This window comes from Doryrhamphus excisus, chromosome 7 (assembly GCF_030265055.1).
Source record: "Doryrhamphus excisus isolate RoL2022-K1 chromosome 7, RoL_Dexc_1.0, whole genome shotgun sequence".
NCBI lineage: Eukaryota > Metazoa > Chordata > Actinopteri > Syngnathiformes > Syngnathidae > Doryrhamphus > Doryrhamphus excisus.
The window spans coordinates 3553788-3578545 of record NC_080472.1 but is presented as its reverse complement, the minus strand read 5'-3'; the positions used below and the strand labels follow the sequence as shown (position 1 = coordinate 3578545).

The following is a 24758-nucleotide window of genomic DNA, read 5'->3' as shown; positions in this document are numbered from 1 at the left end:
CTATAGGTGAGCGTGTTAGCGAGTGCATCTTTCATCAAAGGCCGCCATGACCTTCGACCCCGCCATCTCGCCACCTTGCTAGACGAGGTTCTAACGTGGCGTCTCGCTTGCTTGCACCCCCACCGTGTCTCCTTCACCCCCCCATAACAGAATCCTGCGCCTTCCTAATCTACACACTCACACACACGCACACACACACACACACACACACACACACACACACACACGTAGCATCAAAGCGTCGTTGCTAATGAAATTCCTCCCCCCTCTGCTGCTATCTCACCCCCCCAGCTGCAGCCCAGATGACATTACACTTGATCCACGTTGACCTTTCACCCTCATAAAACACCTGACCTCTCAAAATAAAGGAGGGGAAATACAGCATGTGCGCGCGTGGCGGGGGCGGGGCTTCCTGTGGTGATGCGATGCGCGACGCTTTGATCGTCTTTGATGTAGCATCGTTTCCCCCTTGGTACCACACACACGCGCCCCCCGCCCCCTCCCAGGGCCGTTTGAAGTGCCCCATGCGTCTTAGGGAAGAGATAACGTGCAGTGACCCCGCCCTGCACCTCATTAGCATATTTGCCAACTCTGTGGGCGTAGCATCCGGTGTGGGGCGACAGTGTTAACAGCGTCGTGTTAGCATGGCGCTCAGAGTGCGCACGGCCGCTGTCCGTGTCACGCAGGCCGTGCATGAGCCTGCCACGCTTGCACGCCATGCCGTTACATCATCACTTCCTGTGTCGCACACAGCTTTGCCAGGCGAGGTGTGATGATGCAACTTAAACCTTGGCGTACTTGTCCTGAGGTAACAGCACAGGCAACATGGCGGGGGGTGGGGGTGGGGGGGCACCTCTGACACATTGTCCCCTTCAGGAGGAGATGAGCGTATCCTCCCTTCCTGCCGCCCTTTCCCTCTCACGGCCTCTTTGGTTACTTCCTGTTTATCATTCCGCTCCCTCCTTTCGTTTCTCTGACGCTCAGACGGCCACGAAATCCGTAGACTCTACGCTTGGGCCTCACAATGTTTGCCATGGGTTGGGGTTGGGGTGCTGTCCTGACCCCCCCCCCCCTCACTTAGACAGATGATTATGGCCGGCAAGGTCCGAGGGCACAGGACTCAAACCTACAGTCCTGGTTCCTGGTTCCGCTCCAAGCATTCCAACCATTCCTTTAGGCGCTTAAAAGGGAATTTCTGCAAAACAATATTCTAAATATTTTGGTAGTTAGAGCATACGTAGATAACCTGTTTAGCACCGTTTTAGCATTAGAGACCACTGGACATGAAGTAACAACCCTATAGTCACCATCACCCAACATAGTGGACATAACAAGAGAATATAACGACTTGTGCTCGGGTGTGTTGCAATAAATGTCTTCCGGACATGTGGACAGGAAGTGAGGGGGAAGGACAGGAAGTGACATAGGTTGTGGGGGGAGTTCAGAGTTGAGTTTTTAGAATTTTTATCCCGGTTATTGAGTTCATGTACACCTGCAATAAAAGCCTGTTGTTCTGGCGATGAAGTCTGGTGCTGGTCTCAGCGAGCAAAGACGGACACCCAGTGTAGAATAGTACTACAGTAGTACTAATACTATACTTATTGCCATTTTAACCACTTAGTACTCCATTTAGGTAGAAAGTAAGATTGAAACATTTGCTTTAATATTCATATTTTGGGGCCAATAAGCAGCAAACAACGTGCTGATAATAACAGCTGAAAGCAGTCCACTAAAGTCCTGATCCTTTCTGGTGGCTCCCAGTCCAGCCAGTGTTCCCAGTGCTCCATGGATGAGGAGCTTAGTGTCTCCTCCGGCTCTTTTGTTCCCTTTGTTCCTCCCGCAGCCGCTCAGCAAAACAGAGGAAATCCAGCAGGAGCGACGGAGGGATTAGCCTCGTTCTGGTCTTCATGGTCGCCTGGAGCCGAGTCACACCTTGACGGGAGAGGCCTTGGTGTTCCTGACGTGCTTCCCGCTCTGGAAGACCATGGATCTCATTCATGTTCTCTAACGGTCCAGGCTCCATGGAATCTGTCTCTGGTGGCCGTACGGCAGATGAAGAAGAATCCCTTTGGGGTCCGACTTTTCTTGCAGACTCGCTTTGGAGGGGAGCTCCCAGTGCTCCCACTGCTCCCACTGGGAGTGGCACTATGGTGAGCCAGGCTGGATCAGGATTCAGTGTGATCCCGGGGTCACGACATCCTTCAAGGTGGTCCTCAATCCACCTGCTTAGTTTTGGTGATACCTTTGGTCCTCACTCACCAGCACACAATAGGGGGCTGGGGGGCTTAGGGGTTCAGGTTAGAGGACTTAGGGTTAGGGTTTAGGATTAGGGGGTTTAGGGACTAGGGTGGTTATGGGATAGGATTAGAGGGTTTAGGGACTATGGTGGTTATGGGTTAGGATTAGAGGGTTTAGGGCCTAGGGTGGTTATGGTTTAGGATTAGAGGGTTTAGGGCCTAGGGTGGTTTTGGGATAGGATTAGAGGGTTTAGGGCCTAGGGTGGTTTTGGGATAGGATTAGAGGGTTCGGTTGGGGCAGCGGTTCTCGAGTACTTCCTGTCATCGTGTTGTTTGTTCCTTCCGCAAAGATGCTAACCTAGCATGATGTTAGCATCACGTGGTCTCGGGCAGACGAAGAAGAGGAATATTGATTGCGTATGATTCCAAATGATGAGAAGGCTCTGACAGGCCTCACAAAAGCAGGGAGGCCATCTTGGCCGCCTCCCAGCCGCCCCCCCCCATTCAGCGTCACTTAACGAGCTCCGGGACTTCAGCGAGTCCGAGATTTTAATGAGCTGGAGAGAGGGAGATGATCCTTCACACGTCCTCCGATTGTGTCAGCTTCCTGGTTATCCCCTCTCTGGCTGAGCTTTTGTCCCGCCAAAATAAAGCTCCTCTGTCAAAGCCGAAGGACGGGAGAAACATCCAAACTGCTCCGAGCTCCTCCATCATGTTCCGTGGGAGCGGGATTTGGAAGGACCGGGTTGGCTCCTCCCCGATTCTAGTCGGAGTTCTAACCACGATAGATTCCATTGTAAGTAGGTGACTATAGGGCTGTTATTTCATGTTTAGAGGGCTCTAATCAAGTTAAAAACTGTATTGTAATTAAAAGGTGTCTTTTTTTATGTCTACTATATTGCGTAATAGCAGTGTAAAGGTGACCATAGGGGTGTTATTTGGCATGCGGAGGGCTCTAATTGTCCTGTTCTGCTATGATAGCATGTAGCGCTGCCCCAGGAATACAAAGACTGGCTGATAGAGCCCAGCTAAGCGCTTGCCAAGATGGAACAAGCAGGAAGGAAGGAAGGAAGGAAGGAACGAAGGAAGGAAGGAAGGAAGAAAGGAAATGTCCACGGCAAATCCACACGCAGCAGCCGATAGAGTCCCAACTAAACTAAAGTGTTCCAGGTCTCAGGAAGGAATCCTCCTCTGTCCCTTATCTGGAACCAATCAACCACCATTACTTTCACTTCCATGGAGCCTGGTTACGTGTTGCCATGGCAACTGGGCCAGCACATGCCATCGGCGAGAAGAAAAGACGACAACGAAGAAGAGCAAAGTTAACATTTGACAGGAAGAAACCTGCTTCACGTCTTCCATCCCGCCGCTGACCACCACCGCGACCCCTGTGTGACCTTTGTGTGTGTGTTTACAACCACACAGTGTATGTCTGCCGGCGTGCCCCCCCCAACCCCCACACACAGGACCAAGATTTACAAGCATGTGGAAGCTTTCCAGGGGTGTGTGTTCATGTCTACACAGCACAAAAGAAAGCAACTACTTAGCATGTTTCACACACACACACACACACACACACACACACATGCACACACACACACACACACACACACAGCGTGGACAGCAAAGGGGAAGGGAGGATGGGGCGTGATGGGGGTGTTTATAGGAAGTGCGATGATGATATATTACGCAAACCTCCAAGGCAACACTGGCAGGGTTCTGGCAGGCCACAGCATCGTTGTTATGGCAACCATTTCATCTTTCTCTCATCCATGTACTCTTGTAAAAGTACCACCTCGTCTCATAATATCACCTTCTTATTTGTGCTGAATTACAGCCCGAGTAAGGTTTTATTTAGATTATTTATTGCCTCGTTATTTCTCATAATACTTAGTAAAAATTTATCTTGAAAAATGTTTGTAATTTTCCTCACAAAATTGCTGTTTTTCTTCATAATGTTGAAATTTTGTTAGGATTTTTTTTCTTTGCCATTTGAACATTAACAATTTTCTTGAAAAAATATTTTTTTCCATCATAAGATCAACATTTTGTTTTTGAAAAATTGCAATATTTTTCCTGATACTATTGTCCCTGTATTTGTGGAAAGTATCCTGAAAATATTGCCGGTTTATTCTTGTAATATTCCAAGCTGTGAGGTAGGATGTGTTTGGATTACATTTGGGATCATTTTGGATTACGTCTTTTACAATGTTGTCTTTTGCAGCAGTATTATTATTTACCTTTATTTTTTGCTAAATGACGAGTTTTTTCTCATAATATTGCAACTTTATCCTCCTAAGTTTACCATCATTTCTTCTTGTAATATTATGGGGTTATGTTTTTTTACATTCTAATACATTTTGATCATTTTGATGATTTTCACAGTTGGATGATGTTGCTAGGCAACCCTTCCGTGAAGGACAAAGCAGGGACTTCCCTTCCTAGGAAGTGTGTGAAGATGATAAATATTTGGACGCGTTTCCCGATATTGCCGAACGTGTTGCGTTGAAGGACGGCATCCTATCGTGTCTGGAGATCATGAGATCCAGGACAGGAAGTAGCTCCATGTCGGCTTTAGGCTGATGAAGCTACCACAGCGGCCACGGTTTGACCCTGGACCAGACTATTTCCATTGGCGGTGTATTGAGCGGGTGTACCAGACACGTCGCCGTGACGCTGATGGGATGCTGTGAACATGGAGGAGCACACACAAAGACCATGCTGCAGGAGACACAAACAATAGATCATAGATGTTACTGCTGGGGTGGTGGGGGGGGGGGGGGGGGTAAGGGGGGGTCTGACGGCTGCAGGGCTTCTCACGCCGTCACATCAGAAGATCCAGACAGGAAATCAATGAGCACAAAGCAACGATGAAAAGGCCATAAATGAAGAAGGGATAGGAAGGAATAAAGATGGCGTCACGTTTTGGGCGGCGTGCACGCGCACCAACTGACACGCGAGGAGGTCGAAGCATAGCTGACCCCCCCTCCCTCCCCACCACCACCACCCCTTGTATCCGCGCACAGGTGCACAGGCGGTGCGTGTAGCGGAATGTGACGCAAACGTACACGAAGGCTTTGTCCGATAATGGAAGCAGACAGACATGGAGGTTACAGTATTGTAATGATGGTGGTAGGGGTGGGGTGGAGGGGGGGGGCGATTACCGTCCCTCTTCTCATTACTTTAAATGGAATTACATTTAGTTTAGCATGGGGGGAGGGGGGCAGGGGGGGGGGGTACACGCACCCACACACACACTCCTTCACCTACCTTCATGTCGTTGACAATGGCCTGGAAAAGCCCCCCCAGAGCCCCGCACTCCTTCTCCACAGTCTCCATGTTGGCCAAGTCCACCATCCGGAAAAGAAGAAGAAGAAAGAAAAGAAATAAAAATGTATTTCCACAACGGTCCTCTCTCTCTCTCTCTCTCGCTCTCTCTCTCTCTCTCTCTCCCGTTTCTCCCGGGAAAAGCAGGCAGCGGCGGCACGAGAGGAGGAGGAAGAGGAGGAAGAGGAGGAGGAGGAAGATAGCCCCGTCTCTCCGTGTTGCGACGTGACGACTGCTGCTTCTCTCCGCCGCTCTTCGCACGGTACCGGGACGCGCACGCGCATTTTGGTGCAGCCGGCGTGTGCGCTCAGGGAGGTCTGTGATTGGTTGCACGCGCAGCACGCACGCACACACACCGTGGCGTTGGGTTAACATCGCGTATGACGTCACCACGGGGATCATTCCTTCGCTTTGCTTCTTCCTTGGCTTTTTTTTTTTTGTTGCAGTGAAGATGCTGAAGATATTCCTTCATCGGCACCAACTCTCGCTTGTTTGCTTTTTGGGGGGACATCTTCTTCCTGGCCATGGAAGTCTGACCTAAAATAACAATCAATTAGTGACTGTTACATCATTCGGGTCCAACCGAGCCCTTCCGACTCCTTCCGAGTCAGCTGAGCTGAAAGCGAAGAAGGAAGTGTTCCTTCAAGGAGGAAGTCAAGCTAGCACGTTTCCCTCTAGAAAGCAGATGTGAGCACTTCAACCGTGGCACAGACCATTTCTCTACGAGGGGGTGGGGGTGGGGGGGGTCTGTTCCTACAGCTTCCTGCAATATTGCACATTATTTATGAAAAATTAAAATTTACAATTATGTTACCATATTATTTATACAGAATGACATTTTTTTCTTACGATATTGATTTTATTCTTGCAAAATTATAGCTGTTTTTTCTTAGAATATTTCCATTTTATTCAGAAAAATTACCAGATTTTTTCCACCTAATATTGCCATTTTATTCATGAAAAATAAAAAGTTTTGTCTAATGATATTACATTTGTCAGAATATTAATTTTTTTTGCAAAACTATATTTTCCCCATAATAGTGCCACTTTATTCAGGCAAAATGACAGTTTTGTTCTCCATAATATTTGCATATTATCTATGCCAAACGACAATGCTTTTCTGCTAAAATGTTATTCTTGTCAAATGATCATTTTCCATCATAATATTCTCCTGAAATATATTTATTCCCATAATATTGTGACTTTATTCAAATGAAAATTTCCCCCTGATTATGATGCCATATTATTTATGCTAACGTTTTCCTGATCATATTTTCATTTTATTCTTGCACAATTCCAAGTTTTTCCTCTCAGCAGCGGGACTTCCTGTCTGTGTGCCGAGTCAGCATGTAAAAAGTGACAAAGCAGCAGCAGGGTGGGGGTGTGGGGGGGGGGGTGGTGTCTGCTAATAAGAGGTTAGGCATGGACGGGGGGTGCCCCCCCCCAACTGTCCTGGTGTGTATGGAAGAGCAGAATGTAGGTCTGTGCTCGCCTACAGCCATCAGCAACAAATCAGTTCTGCCCCACTTCCTGACGCAAACACACACACACACTAACACACACTCTCTCACACACACACACACACACACACACACACACACACACACACACACACAGGCGTGGTTAGCGAGACGTTTGCAAACATTGGAAGCTGATCACTTTCACCCCAGGAAGATGGCAGCAAGTATTTTGACATCGAACATTAGCGTACGCTTGCGTGCATGCAGAGGTTCTTCATGCCAACCTCAATGGAAAGTGTTTTGATGGCGCTAGCTGCAGGCTGAGAGCCCTGCCGCTATCACTCCAGCAGAGGGCGTGGTCTAATAGGAATCTATTAGGCATATAAAACCTGTGTACAACCATCTAAATGCATTTTGAAGATTAGAGCCCTGTAGACATGAAATAGCACCCCTATAGTCACCTTTCCACTCCTATTACCAATAGAAGACATAAATAAGAGTTTATGAAGGCTAAGTTGACCAGAGAGAGGCATGCTTGTGTTGTCATGGTTACATAACATGTGACCCACAGGCATGTTTCCATGCATCTATGCACAGATTAAAGATGTTTATTTACCCCCCCCCCCCACCCCCAAGCAGGAAACGCACTTGCGGGGTCAAGGCCACTTTTTGAACATTTAGCTGTCATCATCCCACACTTTCCCACGCTGCGTTTGTTCCTTGAACGTGTCATTCCCAGCCAGTGGATCCTTACTGGGGGAGAATGATGTAGTGATGCTGTTTCTTTACCATGGGGGGGTTGGGGGGGGGCATCAATATTCATGGACAGTAAATTATTGAAGAGCCATGTCGTCTTAGCATAAAAACGCTTCAAGTAAAAGGGGAATATTTCACGTATCCCAGGGGAGCTGATTAGGGGAAGAGACCCCGCCCCCTACCCCCCCCCTTCATTGTCACAATCATATTTCGACATTCTTTGTCACACACGCCAGCCGAACACCGCTACAAATATTATTTCTGTCAGCGAGAAATCTCAACGTCTGATTGGCTGATGCCTTCCCTCATATCCCAGGAGGTACCGTATCACCCAGGGGGGTCCAAAGTGTGGCCCCGGGGGCCGTTTGAGGCCCCGACGGGCCGTTTGAGGCCCCTGGCTGTTTCTTTATTAGCACATTCTAAAAATACAATTTCACCCAAAAAAAAAAAGTCCTTAGCAAATGTTTCCATCTTGTTCGTCTTTTATGGAACCAAATGTTTCCATCTTGTACGTCTTTTATGGAACCAAATGTTTCCATCTTGTACGTCTTTTATGGAACCAAATGTTTCCATCTTCTACGTCTTTTATGGAACCAAATGTTTCCATCTTGTACGTCTTTTATGGAACCAAATGTTTCCATCTTGTACGTCTTTTATGGAACCAAATGTTTCCATCTTGTACGTCTTTTATGGAACCAAATGTTTCCATCTTGTACGTCTTTTATGGAACCAAATGTTTCCATCTTGTACGTCTTTTATGGAACCAAATGTTTCCATCTTGTACGTCTTTTATGGAACCAAATGTTTCCATCTTCTACGTCTTTTATGGAACCAAATGTTTCCATCTTCTACGTCTTTTATGGAACCAAATGTTTCCATCTTCTACGTCTTTTATGGAACCAAATGTTTCCATCTTGTACGTCTTTTATGGAACCAAATGTTTCCATCTTGTACGTCTTTTATGGAACCAAATGTTTCCATCTTGTACGTCTTTTATGGAACCAAATGTTTCCATCTTCTACGTCTTTTATGGAACCAAATGTTTCCATCTTCTACGTCTTTTATGGAACCAAATGTTTCCATCTTGTACGTCTTTTATGGAACCAAATGTTTCCATCTTGTACGTCTTTTATGGAACCAAATGTTTCCATCTTCTACGTCTTTTATGGAACCAAATGTTTCCATCTTCTACGTCTTTTATGGAACCAAATGTTTCCATCTTCTACGTCTTTTATGGAACCAAATGTTTCCATCTTGTACGTCTTTTATGGAACCAAATGTTTCCATCTTGTACATCTTTTATGGAACCAAATGTTTCCATCTTCTACGTCTTTTATGGAACCAAATGTTTCCATCTTCTACGTCTTTTATGGAACCAAATGTTTCCATCTTCTACGTCTTTTATGGAACCAAATGTTTCCATCTTGTACGTCTTTTATGGAACCAAATGTTTCCATCTTCTACGTCTTTTATGGAACCAAATGTTTCCATCTTCTATGTCTTTTATGGAACCAAATGTTTCCATCTTCTATGTCTTTTATGGAACCAAATGTTTCCATCTTCTACGTCTTTTATGGAACCAAATGTTTCCATCTTCTACGTCTTTTATGGAACCAAATGTTTCCATCTTGTACGTCTTTTATGGAACCAAATGTTTCCATCTTCTACATCTTTTATGGGACCTGACCTTTTCTTCATTCGTGTGTCTCCCTTCCAATGCCGCTACATCAACGAGTCACGAGGAGGAAATGCTCTAGGTGGGAAATCAAACACCAACTATTTGGAGAAAATGGGTTATAGGTTATGTACAGTGCAGCATCACGCTTGCGGTGTGTGTGTGTGTAGCGTGTGTGTGTAGCGTGTGTGTGTAGCGTGTGTGTGTAGCGCGTGTGTAGCGTGTGTGTAGCGTGTGTGTAGCGTGTGGCCCAGATACCGAGCAGCGCAGCATCCCACGGTCTGCAGACGGCGTAGCAACAAGGCGTCTGGAGGAGGGGGAGGAGACGTGGGAATGGAGAGAGAATTCGGGGAGACGGGATGAGGAAGCGGAGGGGTGACAAAGATGGCGGCCATTTGCTCCCCAAGAATGCCGCATGATGGAAGCGGAACGGTCGCTGTCATCAAAACCGGACACTAAATGCGACTAACGCGGCAGAAAGCCCCACAACGCACCTCACCTTGGACACAAGCAGGCTTATTCTATGACTGGGGGGCCGTGCAGGTACGGGACATCTTGGAGGTGAAGGTGGCATGGATTCCAGGCAGCATCAGCGGGTTCTTGCCAACAGTTGGAAGTTGACTTCCACCAAGACGATGACCCTAAACACTGCTCCGATTCTACTAAGAGGAACAAGTACAACATTCCGGAATGGCCGTCTCAGTCCCCAGACCTAAATATGCTTGGAAATCTGTGGTGGGATTTCAAGGGGTCTGTCCATGCTGGGAAACCATCTAACCTGACAACATCCTAAATCCTATGAAGGTCATTCCCCTTCCCATCTATCCCTGTGCTGGTCTGCTGTAGGATATATTTACCCGGAATGGCTGATCCCAACAACCAGGCATCTAGAATGGAACATCTGGACAATGATCAGGGCCTTTCCATGCCACTGGACGCCCCCCCCGACCCCATCACAGGTACCTAAGGTCGGCCCCCCAAGGCAAGTGATGTGGCCCATGATAATGCTAATCAACTTATTCCTTTTTATTGTTGAAATATTGTAATTGTATAATTATTCATTTTATGTAGCTGTATGATACATTTATTATTGGCAATTATATTAGAGATTTCATTTGGTTTACTTTAAATATATTTTGGGGGCTGCACAGTGGTCGAGTGGTTAGCGTGCAGGCACACAGCTAGGAGACCCAAGTTCAATTCCACCCTCAGCCATCTCTGTGTGGAGTTTGCATGTTCTCCCTGTGCATGCGTGGCTTTTCTCCGGGTAATAATCATATCAGGTAAAAAAAAAATAGAAAAACATTTTTAATCTCTTATTTAACATTTTAAATAAAGTTATTATTATTATATTATTATTATTAATATTACTGTAAAACAATACTATTATGTGTAATTTTTCAAACCCATTTCAATACATTTCGATTCTCTGGAATAGACTCCAACAAGTCTGGTCCAACCTGGTCTATCACGGCTCATCATCGCCCTCTAGCGGATTGAGCTTGAAACAGCCTTCCTTCCAGTTTCATTAACGTTTTCATCTTGAATATATATTTGTACATTTTAGGTCAGACGAGCTTTAAGATTGTTGGGATGTGTTGTGTACTAGAACCGAGAGTAGGGATCTTGGGAAGTAGGGAATGTTGGGATCTGGTTGGCATGATGCAGAGGAGGAAGTAGACATCCTGTCTCCAGGAGACCAGAAGGAAAGGTAGCAAGGCTAGAAGTTTAGGACCAGGGGTCCACTTGTTCTATCATATGCCTCATGACAATTATTCAGATGTCTATGGGTTATTAGAGATGATTACATAATAGTGTATGATTATCTGCCTGGTTTTGGGCTCTGTTCACCCAGAGAGTAACGTATCAGCAGGTTAGCATTGAGGTGTGTATGCTAGTCTAGTCAGCCATTCAAAAGAAGCCCAGCTGTCAGGCGCCAGTGGCTTCAGTGACCGTGAGCCAATCAGAGACCAGGAACACAGCTCGGTTCCGCCCTAGTCTCCCTCTCGGGCAAAGCGATTGGCTGCTCTCATGAGGCCTTTCCTGTTAGAGGCGGTGCTATGTTCCATAACGGTGAGCAGCATCCAGCTGTGACGGGAGGACAGGACGAGCCGATTCCGGAGAGGAGAGCGAGCGGAACCCTGCCAAGTCTTTTTCTACTCGGTTGTCCAGCGGTTGGTGACAGAGTCAGCAGGTAAAACACCCGGAACACGACACAGGTCATTTTGGGCGTAGAACATCAAGTGCGATTCGGGAAGTCACCATCCAGCACGAGCAGGTAAACATCAAGCTAGCATGGCTAACTCACACACAACCGGGGTGTCGGTTATTTTGGTTTTACAACATCACTTGTCGTACTAAATTACCTAGAAGACTTTGGACTTTTTAAACTTTTTAATTAACACGTTTTGACTGTCCAAAGATCCGATTTCCCCACGGAGGAGTAATGACGTAACACCTATTGTTGTTTTCTTTCCCCACGGAGGAGTAATGACGTAACACCGAATAACTGTCACTGTCAACTGTCAAAAATGTAATTGACTTAAAAGATTCACTAATTCACTAAAATGTCAAAAAAATAAAAATAATTAAGCAAAAATAGTTGACTTTCATAAGTCTTTTTTCTTGAATATTTGAACTTTAAAATATTATTTTCCTCATAAAACGACAACTTTCCCTGTAAATATTTAGCATTGATACGGTACTGTGGTATTTGTCACTAATGATGACATTTTTCCGTATGTCATCGTCATCCTCGGCCCAGACATGAACGGCGCAGCGTCCAAGGAGGTGACGAGGAGGCGTGTCCAGAACGGCGGGGGTGGGCGGGCGCATAAGGAGCAGCAGGAGACACAGTGGGGGAGAGCCCGGTGAGGCGCATCACAGCACATCATAGCAACCCCCAGACGACGCGGGAACACGTCGACTGATGTCTCCGGTGTTCCTCAGGGAGGTGGACTGGTTCTCCCTGCTCAGCGTGGTGGCCCTGCTCTGCTTGGCCCCGTTCATCGTCTTCTTCTTCGTCATGGCGTGTGACCAGTACCAGTGCTCCGTGTCCCAGCCGCTCCTCCAGCTCTACCGCGGAGAGACCACCCCGCTCGCCATCTGGGCCCGCGTGCCCTTCTTCACCTGGTCGGCCGCCAAGATCTACGCCGTTTGGGTGGCCTTCCAGGTACGACTTTGAAGGCAGCACGTAGCTTCTTTTTGTTTCTAGACGACGGCGTTGTTGCTTCCAGGTGGTGTTGTACACCTGCCTTCCCGACGTCCTGCACAGAGTCCTTCCCGGCTACGTCGGGGGAGTCCAGGAGGGAGCGCGAACCCCCGCAGGTAACGCCGCACGGCCCCAACAGGGAAGCATGGCCTTGACAGCGCACGTCTCCTTGGAGGTCTGATCAACAAGTACCAGATCAACGGGCTGCAGTGCTGGCTCCTCACGCACTTCCTGTGGCTGGCCAACGACCGCTACTTCCGCTGGTTCTCGCCCACCATCATCTTCGACAACTGGATCCCGCTGATGTGGTGCGCCAACGCGCTGGGCTACGCCGTCTCCACCTTCGCCTTCGTCAAAGCCTACTGGTTCCCCACCAACCCGCAGGACTGGTGAGGGCCACGCGTGAACGGCTACACCAGGACCACTTCCTGGGAAACGGGAATAAACGATATCCCCCACGGTGTCTCCGCACAGCAAGTTCACGGGCAACGTCTTCTACAACTACATGATGGGGATCGAGTTCAACCCGCGCATCGGCAAGTGGTTCGACTTCAAGCTCTTCTTCAACGGGCGGCCGGGCATCGTGGCGTGGACCCTCATCAACCTGTCCTACATGGCCAAGCAGCAGCAGCTCTACGGCCACGTCAGCAACTCCATGCTCCTCGTCAACCTGCTGCAGGTCAGCTCGGGCGAACGCCCTCAAAACGGGTCTCGTACTACGGGCCCGACATCATATTTCATCACCGTTTTATTCATCACGCTCAATTTCGTTTCTTGATTTTTCCCACTTTAAATTCATTTGATGTTTTTTCATTTGTTAAATAGTAAAAATAAAATTGATTTAAATAAGTGTCAAAAATAATGAATGAAAAAAAATTTACTCAAGAATGAACATTGTAAAAATAATTAATTAAATGAAAATAAAGTTGGGAAATTTAAATTAAATTTTGTAAATTTCCCGTCAGGCCATCTATGTGTTGGATTTCTTCTGGAACGAAGCCTGGTACCTGAAGACCATCGACATCTGCCACGACCACTTTGGCTGGTACCTGGGCTGGGGCGACTGCGTGTGGCTGCCCTACCTCTACACGCTACAGGCCAGTCACCGGACGCACGCACTAAAGCCTCCTTGCTGGGACACGGACTAACGTGCTGTGATGTCGTGCAGGGTCTCTACCTGGTCTACCACCCGGTGAGCCTGTCCCAGCCTCACGCCCTGGCGGTGCTGCTGCTGGGCCTGCTGGGGTACTACGTCTTCCGCTCCGCCAACCACCAGAAGGACCTGTTCCGCCGCACCGAAGGCGCCTGCACCATCTGGGGCGGCAAGCCGACGTACATCGAGTGCTCGTACCGCTCGGCCGACGGCGGCGTGCACCGCAGCAAGCTGCTGACGTCGGGCTTCTGGGGCGTGGCGCGCCACTTCAACTACACGGGCGACCTGATGGGCTCGCTGGCGTACTGCGCCGCCTGCGGCTTCGGCCACCTGCTGCCGTACTTCTACGTGATCTACATGACCGTGCTGCTGGTGCACCGCTGCGTGCGCGACGAGCACCGCTGCGGCGGCAAGTACGGCGACGACTGGCGGCGCTACACGGACGCCGTGCCGCACCGTCTCGTCCCTGGTGTCTTTTAGGATGGAAGCACGTATCTATTTTACAACAACAAAGGAAGACACGCTTCATATTTCCATACCGTGCACATCCGCTGCTTTTTTATTCTCAACCCGAGCCAAAGGTAAATACTTGGCAAACACGAGTACTGCCGCCACGCACTTGGACCAAACACAGATGACATTATACAATACTGAACACCAGCTAAAAACATGACTGATGAATCAAGGAAAGACTGACACTGTGAAGCAGATGCCTCGAGGTGTTCACATCAGCGGCTCCCTGACCTGTAATAAACCCCACCCTGCTAATAAATGATCAACTTTGCTCCCATCATTCCACTTCCTGAAATGGCACCCAAGCAACTTCTCATCAAGCAGACCAGTTGTCAGACCAGCACGCTACAACTTGTCTCTGTTTCTTCTGCTAACAACTTATTTTCTCCTGAACACTTCTCTCTACACTTTGTATACGTCATGCTTTTAACGCCACTAGTTAGCGTATGAGACATCAAGTACTGCACAAGAACTCTCCGGTTAGTGCACAAGAATCCTTCAGTTAGTGCACAAGACCTCACTAGTTGGTGCACAAGAACCCTCCAGTTAGTGCACAAGAAACCTGCAGTTAGTGCACAAAACTTCACTAGTTAGTGCGCAAGAACCCTCCAGTTAGTGCGCAAGAACCCTCCAGTTAGTGCACAAGAATCCTCCAGTTAGTGCACAAGAATCCTTCAGTTAGTGCACAAGACCTCACTAGTTGGCGCACAAGAACCCTCCGGTTAGTGCATAAGCATCCATCAGTTAGTGCATAAGCATCCATCAGTTAGTGCACAAGAACCCTCCAGTTAGTGCACAAGAACCCTCCAGTTAGTGCACAAGAACCCTCCAGTTAGTGCACAAGAACCCTCCAGTTAGTGCACAAGAACCCTCCAGTTAGTGCACAAGAACCCTCCAGTTAGTGCACAAAACCTCACTAGTTAGTGCACAAAACCTCACTAGTTAGTGCACAAAACCTCACTAGTTAGTGCACAAAAACCCTCCGGTTAGTGCATAAGAATTCCGTCCAATCAGTACACAAGACCCCACTACTTAACCTATGATGAATTGATTGGTCATCATGATTGGCTGTGAAAGACGATATCGATAGACTAGAGAGAACAAAGGTGTCCAAACCTTTTCCACGAAGGGTGCATACATAGAAATTAGGGATGGGGGGGCCCCTGATACATTGTCTACATTAAAGATGCTAAAAATAAATCTAATGTACGTGAATCTAATTTTAGTAGAGGTAAATTTATGTTTCAAGCTGTACTGCACCTTGCTGACGCTAGAGGGCTGCAGAGGGCAGCTAATCAGATTCATGAGTGAAGGATTGCTCTGTTATGTTCCTGTTGTACGATGACGTTGTTAAGGACAATAAAGTTACAAATAAAGCAAAACTAATCGTGATTAATACTCCAAATGGATTTATTGAGCATTTGGGGCTAGGAAATATTTTAATCATGCGACTGAAGATTGTTGGTGTATTCTGCAGATGTCAGCAACTATTTCTTGAAGAGAAGACACGGACGTGAATAAGGCGTCATTGTCCTATCAGGTTTAGGATTCCTAAAGCAGGAAGTGCATCACATGACACGCAGCCTCGTTGAACCAGGAAATAGAAAGACGGACAATCTTTTTTTGGAGCGCACTAAGCGCTGCGCTGTTGGATTTGCAAGTGAGCGTGAAAGAGGCGCATTGTGGAGGCCTCCTGTTGCAGCTGCATGAGGGGGCAGGTGGGGGGGACCGGGGGGGCGGAGGGTGGGTCTGCCAGGAACCCTGGGAGGCGAGAGAGAAGAGGATAAGAAAAGCACAATGGCAGGACTCGCGGCTCTGTTCTAGGCAAGGTGCTTTCCCTGCAGTTTTTATGGGAGGCTTTGCGGCGTGAGGGCGGCGTGCCAGCAGGGCGGGGGGTTGCGGTGGGGTGGGGGGGCCTCCCAGGAAGGAAAGTACATGATTTGTCAGCAGAACCTTTGCATTGTAAATAATGCAGAGTAGTAAGAAGTGGTAAGTGAGTGGGAATTCCTCTGACTGACGTGTGCAGGCTTGTTACACGCCAGCACATCAACAACGCCACGGCGCCAGCGACAGGTGGCTGCGGTCGTCAGGGAGGATTCCATCTCGTGTTTGGTTGCCACGGAGACGGACGCTGGAAATCCATTAGTGTGTGTGTGTGTGGCAGAATTCCCCGGATGGCGGCCAGTTGTCCGGAGAGCATGTTAAGGCTCACCGGGCCGCGCCCCTCCCGAGTATTTGGACCGCAGCTGGTTATCGCCGACCTCTGACCAAGGTCGCACCATCGATGACGCTCGCCACAATCCAGCATGACAGCCATCCCTCGTTCCCGCTCGTCCCACAATGCTTCACTCCATCTTCTTGTTTGTCAGGAATCTATGAGTCAAAGATCCTTTATTTGACAATATGACCAAAAGCTGTCCGTGTTTCCGTGTCCTGGGATGCTTCACTCCGTTTGGCGAAGCAGCAGACGCTCCACGTTGTTAGCCGTGACCTTTACGTGTCGCTTTCAGCGCTGACATGAAGCCAGCGACGGAAATAAACGGCAAACACATGTTGGGTTTAGCGCAGGAACACGCGTGGGGACGGATGACGGTCAGCGGGAGACGTTCCAACCACGCCGGCCGCTCCCGTCCACGCCTTGCGACTCCCCAGGGCCTCACGAGGAGGAGAAGGGAGGCCACGCCTTCACTTCCCTCTTCTTCTACCACGACTGACGACATTCTCGTGCTTTTATTCTTTCACTCCATAGAAAATATGAAGCAACTATATCATCTATACATCATAAATGCCGTATGTATTCCTCATATTTCATAAGCATTATATTAATAATAATAATAATAACTACCCCACAGTGTACTTGGTTCAGGTTAGCCATGCTATTAAATATGATCATTGTTACGCAATCGCACCTTAAAGCTATGGAGGCTTTCACCAGCAGAGGCGCTGTTGCTTCGCACTCAACCACTTCTCTGTGTAAAGGTGAATACATGCAAAAACTACTCAAAGATCCTATATTTAACAGGAGCACACTGCAGTTTTTTAAGGAATCTGTTGTAAAGATGCAATTCAAAGATCCTCTATATGACAAGAGCACTGTTGTTTTCAAGCAATGTGTTGCAGGAATTTACAGGAATCTCTAGCTAGGATTTATGACATTCATATTTCACAACCAAATATGGTCATCACCAGCAAAGTTCCAGTAAAATAAGATGAAGTCACCTCCACTTTCACAATAAATTCACTAGTCAGCAGTTCACGAGTGTGTCATCTTACCGTATATGAAGCATATTACAAACTCATAGTAAAATCTTACCTTCCAAATGTGTCTCTTTTCTACTTTTAGCCGTCTTTAGCGAATAGAATGCAATCCTTCCGGCCGGTTCATCCCCCATCATGCTTGAAACGTTCGTCACTTGTTCGTTGTACTTCTTTGTTTCTTTCGGCTTTTTTCCTGATTACGGAGTCGCCACAGCGGAATACTTATTTTGGTCGCTTGGTCGTCGTACACTCAAAACAACGTCAAAACAACGAAAACTTTGCCGCCATAGAAGAGGCGGACATATTGGATTTCTCTTAACCAATCACACACCGTGTTGTTGAACCACGTGAACATCGCTCAGCCAATGACCGTAACAAATAGTCACATAAGGTTAAGATAGCGATACAATTAAAGATAAAAAATAAACATAAAAATACATAATATACAATCAAAGATATTTGGTATAATTATTATCACAATTATACGTGACATTTTACCCCTTGATACACTTTGTTGACGTGTTTTTCCATGAGTTAAAAGCAGGGAGAGTATATTGACAAAGTATGCTAGCTGCTGCGGTAGGGTGCTGGAGGCTGGGCATGATGTCATCACCTACAAGGGCGCTTCCTTTCTCTATTTTCTATTTCCTGCCTCCACTTCCTACTTCCTGTCTGGTTGCAACTCCTGTGACATGATGTGGAAGGAACATACTTGCACTTATTTGCGTTAGGAAGCATCCATCTTTTTCTCTCTACGTCTGCTACTACACAGTACTGCAGTACTCACTGCATATACACTCAGTACACGGCTTATGTACACTCTGTACGCTAATTACCGATAATGTACACTCAGTACTTTTCATCTACAGTCACTATACTCAGTACTACAACTACAATAAGCAGGGTACGTTCTGTAGGTGTGTATTAAGTATACTACATATTACATGCACAGTCTGTATGGTAAGTACTCAACATGTACACTATACGTACAGTAGGCATACAAAGTATTCTACGTCTTCAGTGAGTATGGTAAGTACATCTACAGTAGGTACTTGCAAGTGCACTTCATGTACAGTAAGTACATATCATGTACAGTAAGTACATGTCATGTACAGTAAGTACATGTCATGTACAGTAAGTACATTTGATACTTCATGTGTATAATAAGTACTGAAACAGAGAGGGTTCTGGACACAAGTACACTCAATGCTCTTTGTGTACAGTGTGTACACTAAGTACTTACTTAAAGTACACTACATGTGCAGTAAGCAGCGTAAGGGTGCCCGAAGGTGGAATCGAACTCGGGTTTCCTAGCTATGTAGCCTACACGATATACTCTCATAAAAGACCTTTACATGCATGTGTGTGTGTGGGGGTCCGTGCTATTAGCAACCACCCATCCATCATCCTCCAGACTCCGCCTCCTGCATCACATGACCACACCTGAACAGCCATGCCTTTATGCTGCCTTGTCCACTTCCCCTTGCTCCCTTCCTTCCTTTCCTGCTTTGTCTTTGGTTGCCCACCTTGTGTATATTTATGTTAGCGCATTGTGTCCATGCTAATGCGTTCCCACGCTACTGTGTGTGTGTGTGTGTGCGTGCACGTGCGTGTGCGCGTGCAGGAAGCCCAACAGTCAGTCCATTAGCCTGATGGAGTTTCTATTAAATTACAAAGTCTCTCCGTCTCTCTTGTCTTGTGCCCCAGCCCCCAACTCCCCACAGCCAATCACATTAGTGCTCTTATCTCATTTGCTGAGACTGTGCAGGCACTGGGGGGACGGGGGGGGGGGGGGGGGTATGGTTATGATGTGCAGTCCAACAGAAAGAAGGACGAGACCTCATAAATACAGAAAGGTTAATTGATATCAATCTGTGTGTGTGTGTGCCATCGCTTCATAATAAAAATCTTTGTATAAAATACACACGTCGTCTGCACACCAACGACGAGCGACAAATGACTACTTCTTAGTCCAAAGTGGGCGTTATGGTGTCGTTAGACGGCAACACGACATCATCGGATCAAGAAAGTTGCACAGGCGGGAGACAATGTGTCCCTGGAATGTTCCATTATCACGATCATTACGCTAAATGAAGGTCTGCATCGAGTATTCTAATAATGACTGCCTTGCACACGCCAGCTAATGTAGCCAAGGCGTCTACGCCGTCCTTGGCTCCTGTGTGTGTGTGTGTGTGTGTGTGTTGGTCTGTGTGTGTGTGTGTGAGTCAGGACACATACCTCTTAAATTATCCAAGGTGACAGTCCGTCTCTGCCCGCAGACGTCCTCTGGTCTTCATTGTCTCTTCACTCAACTCCTGCTAAACAAAGTCCTGGTTTTTAACCATCAATCAGACCATCAACGTTCAGCCTACCCTTACCAGGCAAACGGTCAATAATCAGTGTTTTTTAACCAATCAAATGATCAATAATCGGCTTTTTTAAACCAATCAAACAATCAATAATCAGCTTTTTTTTAACCAATCAAATGATCAATAATCGGCTTTTTTAAACCAATCAAACAATCAATAATCAGCTTTTTTTTAACCAATCAATAATCAATAATTTAGGTATATTCTACCAATGGCATCATTGTCCTGCTGCACCACCCAAGCTGGTTTAACCGAGGCCAGCGAGGCCTGCAGTTCTTTGCATGCTGTTGTGGGGTCTTTTGTGACCTCTTCCTGGGAAGGTTCACCACTGTTCCATGTTTTGGCCATTTGTGGATAATGGCTCTCACTGTGGTTGGCTGGAGTCCCAAAGCTTTAGAAATGTCTTTATGAGTGTTTCCATATTGATGGATCTCAAGTAGTACTGTATGATGTACCATGTAGTAGCAGGATGGATGGATGGATGGATGGATGGATGGATGGATGGACGACCGGACCATGGAGTCTCATGGACTCCCAAGAAGACGAGCAGCAGACATGTTGTATCGGAAATGTCGTCCATATTCCCAAGAAAAACAAAAAAGCCACAAAGATTTAAAGAGACAATAAGGAGAGAAGATGGAACACACGTGTTGTTATTTCCGTTGGCGTGCATGTCAACATTCCTTACCGGCTGTTTGGAAAACCTGACATCAGCAGGGTGCCGCCCCCTGCTGGGCGGCCCAGGAATGCCGCCCTCGCTAAGATGGAACCAGAATATGAAGAAATTATATTTTAGTTTTCTGGGAAGCTAAGGGACAAATGTGCCTTCCCGGACACACCACGCTATGCTAGCTAGCAAGCTAGCTGTGCTGCTTTGAAAGCATCCACATGTTCACATGCGATGTTTTCCTCGTTAACTTTACAGCGTAATTTGACGAGGCGTCTCGCTGTTGTTGTCATGATAACAGCTTGAACAAACAGACGCTACGTGCACAGGTGGAATGCGCCTTGTTTTTTTTACGGCACAGGTGGCGTCCTAATGGAAGCCAGCAGTGGGGGAATGTGTCTTCTAATGACGTGAAGTGGGTCACGTTGGTGCGGGAAGGAGCTTAGGAGCAACGGACAGGTCTCTCTGATGCCATGCAAACATATACTAGTAGCACTGCGTCACTTCTTTTTACTCTTAACGTGACTTTGCAACGTTGCTTTCCTTCAAGCTTTTATGGTGGCCACAGTTTGACCCTGGAACAGATTATGTCCATGTACTATATTCCCTGTGTGAGAACATGTGTCATGTTGCACTTTGGACTTTTCATCCTGTTTGACTTTCGATGGGGTTAATTATTCACTTCCCTGTTTGTACCCCCCCCCCCCCCCCCCTGTAAAACACTAGTCAAAGATCCTCTATAAGACAAGTGGACGCTGCAGTTTTTAAGAACATACAGCATACAAGGATGCTGGTCAAAGATCCTCTATATAACATTTGCTGTTGTTACATTGGAGGTGTGACGCGATGCTCTTATTTTGGAGACAATGAGTTTCCTGCCGGCTTAGGCACAGCGTTGCCTGCGTGCTGTCTTGCAGGTTGAAAGTGCTGATGGCGCTTCCTGCCGATGTGACCAGATGGCGCCCAGCCACGGCGTTCCCTCGCGTCCCGTGTGAGACAGGAAGCGGAGGGCCGAGGGCCGCGACCCGGGCGCAGGAAGTGGAGCGGCGGCGTGTTCGCTAACACCAGACACCTTGTAAGGTTTGTATGTTTTATTGTGTACATGTCCAGCATGGCTTGTTAACACACTCAACTACAACACAAACGTATAAAAGCTTCTAATCACCACAACAACCTCATTGGAATGTCAACAACACAAAATCACCCCAAAAAGACCAACGAGATGCTGACGGCCGCTGACGACCTCCTGAGCGTTACGTGACGTCCGGTCTCGAGCGGCGGACCAAAAAGGACGAGAGGTTTGGAGACCCTCTCTTTGCTGGCGGTGCTAAAGCAAGATGGCGGACACCGATGAGCATTGATGGTTTCAACAGGAAGTGGCTTTTCATATGAGAGGATGTTGGGGGGAGGGGGGACGCGGACTCGGATTGGAACTGGAGGACTTTGCTGTGGATGAGGTCACGTGACATGAAGGTCAGACTGTCATTGGTGCCTGAGTAGTCCAGAGAGTACATGATGTGCTGCAGTAGTCAAAGAGGACTTAAGGGGGACGGGGGTGCGTGTCACCTGACTTTAGGGGGCGGGGGTGCGTGTCACCTGACTTTAGGGGGCGGGGGTGCGTTTCACCTGACTTTGCTGAGTCACTTCTCCGGCGTCGACTGATCATGTCTGGACGTGCAGGAAAGGAGAGATGATGATGATGGTGGTGTTCGGGGGCTGGGTGGGGGGGGGGGGTGCTTTTAGCACTGATTAGCTGCCCCCCCCCCACCTTTGAGGTGAAAGACGGACAGATGACACCGTTTCCTGGCAACCGCCATCGAGCGGCAGCGGGTCAATCGCCGTCCTTCCGTCCTGTTAGAAGTGTCCCTCCCTCCCTCACCCCCGCCCCCGCCCCCTGGGCGTCCGTCAGTGTTCACTTTCAGGCTTTAAAGTCGGTAAACATAACAACGCAAAACCGAAAGCTCAGGTTTCCTCTCAGCTGCTGCAGGCCACCAGGAGGAGAATTTGGGTCAAATGGACTGCTGCCAGCCCCCCCCCGCCCCGCCCCCCACCCCCCACCCCCATATCCTGACTATATCGCTGGCTTTGCACTGCCCCTCCCCCTCCACGCTTGTCTGGAAAGGCAGGAAATGTGTTCTTTCCCGAAGAGGAGCAGGAGGAATACTCCATCCCAGTTCCCGTCCTCAAACACAACTTGACTTCCTACCATGACTTCCACTTCTAGTCGGATGTAGCATAAACATGCTAGCTAGCACCAGTCTCTTGTAGTACCACTTGGTTCCTGGCGGGGTGCTGAAGAGTCATTAGGGTCTGACGCCCGATGGCGTCTGACGCGTTTGACGAGTCTAACGAGGACTTTGAGGAAGTAGATACGGCGGACGAAAGAACAGAAAAAGGTAGAACACGAATGGATGCAGTTTGTGTTTTCTTTGGCTTTCTGTGCGTGGCGTCATCACAGAGGCCACGTTGGGGTTGGGGTAGGACTCATGGCTAGGGTAGAGGTAAGGAGTTTGGGGTTTGAGCAGGACCAGGTGGTGGGAAGCCCTCCCAGTGCAGGCGGGGGCGTGGCAGTGTATGCATCTTTGATGTTTGAGCATCTTTGTATACATTTAGGGTCTAGGGTACACAGGTCTTGTTGACCCTGGTGTTGGGATTAGAGTTAGGGGTATGCTTGGGTTAGGGTTGTCGTTACAGGTCGTAGTTTTACAGCAGCATGAAGTAAAGGCAGGGATGAATTAGTTCCCAAGGCAAGGTTCTAAATCCAGAAGCAGCCATCTTGGATTGAGTATTTTTAAACGTCCGTGCTTCCAGGACCGAAGGGGTTATTTGAAAAAGTGGAGGTGAAGAAGAAAGGAGGATTTTGTTCCTGCCGGATGAAAGCGTGTTTGGGGTTCCGCAGGGTGGCGGTTTGGGGTCAGCGGCGTGTGCCCACACCTGCTGTTTTTTTAATGAAGCGGATTAGCTGGTGTTAGCCCACCCTGCCGCTCGCCGCTACGCCATCTTTACAGCAAAGTCCTTCAGAGGCTGCACGCTACATTAATCTTGCGTTTGCTACTTCCTGTTTGAAGCCCTGGAGGCGGCGGTGGGAAACCCTGCACGCGCACTAAACGCATTTCCTCCAACGTGTGAGAAGGTTAGACGCATCAGCTTGTAAAGACGCTCCCTTTTAAAGTGGCTTTACGACGTTTTAACAGCTGCCAAAGACGGCAAGGAGAGGACGAGCTGATGGTTGATCACGTGACCGAGTGTACCGCCGAGAGGAGGTGCTGATCCCAGACCAGGAAGAGGCTCCGCTGAGATGAGAATGAACTTCCTGGTTTGGAAATCAACAAAGTGAAGAAGAAGGATGTGCAAACTTCTCTGCTATAAATAGACTACAGTGGATGCACCCTGGGGGGGCGGGACTACAGTACAGGAACCCCAAAGGATCTCGAGAGGATCGTAGCGGGCGGGACGGCGGGGAAGGGGATCCAAGTTCAGTTCAAAGGTCAGACCCAGTCCTGCAGCGAGCGCTTGCAGTGCACCAGCAGCCGCGGCGCCCCCTTGCTCTGCAGGGTGTTGATGATGGCGTAGATCAGGCCCAGGATGCACAGCACCAGGACCAGGGGGATGGTCACCATCAGGATGTTCATGGTCCTCTCCTGGCTGTCATCCACCTTCAGCACCACGTCCACCTCGTTGGTGTCCTCCTCCCGAGTCTCGCGGCCATCGTCTTCGCCGTCCCCGTCGGAGCCTCGGCCGTCGTCGTCCTTGTCGCCGCCGTCAGCGGCCGTGGCGTCTTTGTCGTCGTCGCCGCCGTGCCCGGCGTCCGGGTTGAAGGGCGGCTGGTTGACGTCCGGGTATTTGTCACCGGAGTCGGTGTCCGTGTCCCTGTCGAGGTCCGGGTCCACGCTGCAGCCCATGAAGTCCCGCAGGATGGACTTGGGGTAGCCCGGCTCGCTCTTCATGCGGTGGTTGTCGAACTTCCAGTACTTGGACCCCTTGTAGAAGTACGTGTAGGCTGGAGGACGCGAGACACGGCAGAGACGCTGGTTAGCTTAGCCTAGCATGGCGGCCCACGGAGCCACATTCTGTCTTTCAGGCTGCCCCCCCCCCCACACACAACCTGCCCCCACCTTTCACATTCATCACA

General features: G+C 48.3%; 4 protein-coding genes across 15 annotated transcripts in view; 2 read left to right on the top strand and 2 right to left on the bottom strand.

The window, feature by feature from the left end:
- Nucleotides 1–17768, bottom strand: part of LOC131131825 (protein MTSS 2-like) — a 41639-nt gene extending 23871 nt beyond the window's left edge. For 3 of the 7 annotated variants that reach the window (XM_058076752.1, XM_058076754.1, XM_058076753.1), the window contains exon 1: nucleotides 5508–6124. In XM_058076752.1, the coding sequence (XP_057932735.1) occupies nucleotides 5508–5966 (459 nt within the window). In that variant the 5' untranslated portion in view covers nucleotides 5967–6124. Of the gene's footprint in view, nucleotides 1–5507; nucleotides 6144–17646 lie in introns of those variants that run through there. The other 4 variants (XM_058076755.1, XM_058076758.1, XM_058076756.1 and 1 more) reach the window with 4 other exon arrangements.
- The window catches only part of LOC131131835 (zinc finger protein OZF-like), a 77851-nt gene that overhangs the window by 24537 nt on the left and 28556 nt on the right, over nucleotides 1–24758 (top strand). The gene's annotated exons all lie outside the window — the stretch shown is intronic.
- Nucleotides 10857–14603, top strand: dhcr7 (7-dehydrocholesterol reductase). 2 transcript variants are annotated; one of them, XM_058076783.1, is made up of 8 exons: nucleotides 10857–11649; nucleotides 12220–12325; nucleotides 12405–12627; nucleotides 12692–12782; nucleotides 12842–13055; nucleotides 13141–13345; nucleotides 13632–13763; nucleotides 13835–14603. In XM_058076783.1, exons 2-8 carry the CDS (start codon nucleotides 12222–12224, stop codon nucleotides 14297–14299), a joined length of 1434 nt encoding a protein of 477 aa, XP_057932766.1. In that variant the 5' UTR covers nucleotides 10857–11649; nucleotides 12220–12221; the 3' UTR covers nucleotides 14300–14603. The 2 variants fall into 2 exon arrangements, with proteins under 2 accessions (XP_057932766.1, XP_057932765.1); XM_058076782.1 differs by having other exon boundaries at nucleotides 10857–11733.
- The window catches only part of mmp15b (matrix metallopeptidase 15b), a 36373-nt gene continuing 34287 nt past the window's right edge, over nucleotides 22673–24758 (bottom strand). For all 5 annotated transcript variants that reach the window (XM_058076765.1, XM_058076764.1, XM_058076768.1 and 2 more), the window contains one exon: nucleotides 22673–24626. In XM_058076765.1, coding sequence (XP_057932748.1) covers nucleotides 24115–24626 — 512 coding nt within the window. In that variant the 3' untranslated portion in view covers nucleotides 22673–24114. The remainder of the gene's footprint in view (nucleotides 24627–24758) is intronic.

Excerpts from the sequence above, each read along its gene's own strand:
- dhcr7 (XM_058076783.1), top strand. The coding sequence starts at position 12,222 with ATGAACGGCGCAGCGTCCAAGGAGGTGACGAGGAGGCGTGTCCAGAAC. Across the intron at positions 12,628-12,691 it reads CCGTTTGGGTGGCCTTCCAG|GTGGTGTTGTACACCTGCCT; the intron begins GTACGACTTTGA and ends TGTTGCTTCCAG. Across the intron at positions 13,346-13,631 it reads TCCTCGTCAACCTGCTGCAG|GCCATCTATGTGTTGGATTT; the intron begins GTCAGCTCGGGC and ends ATTTCCCGTCAG.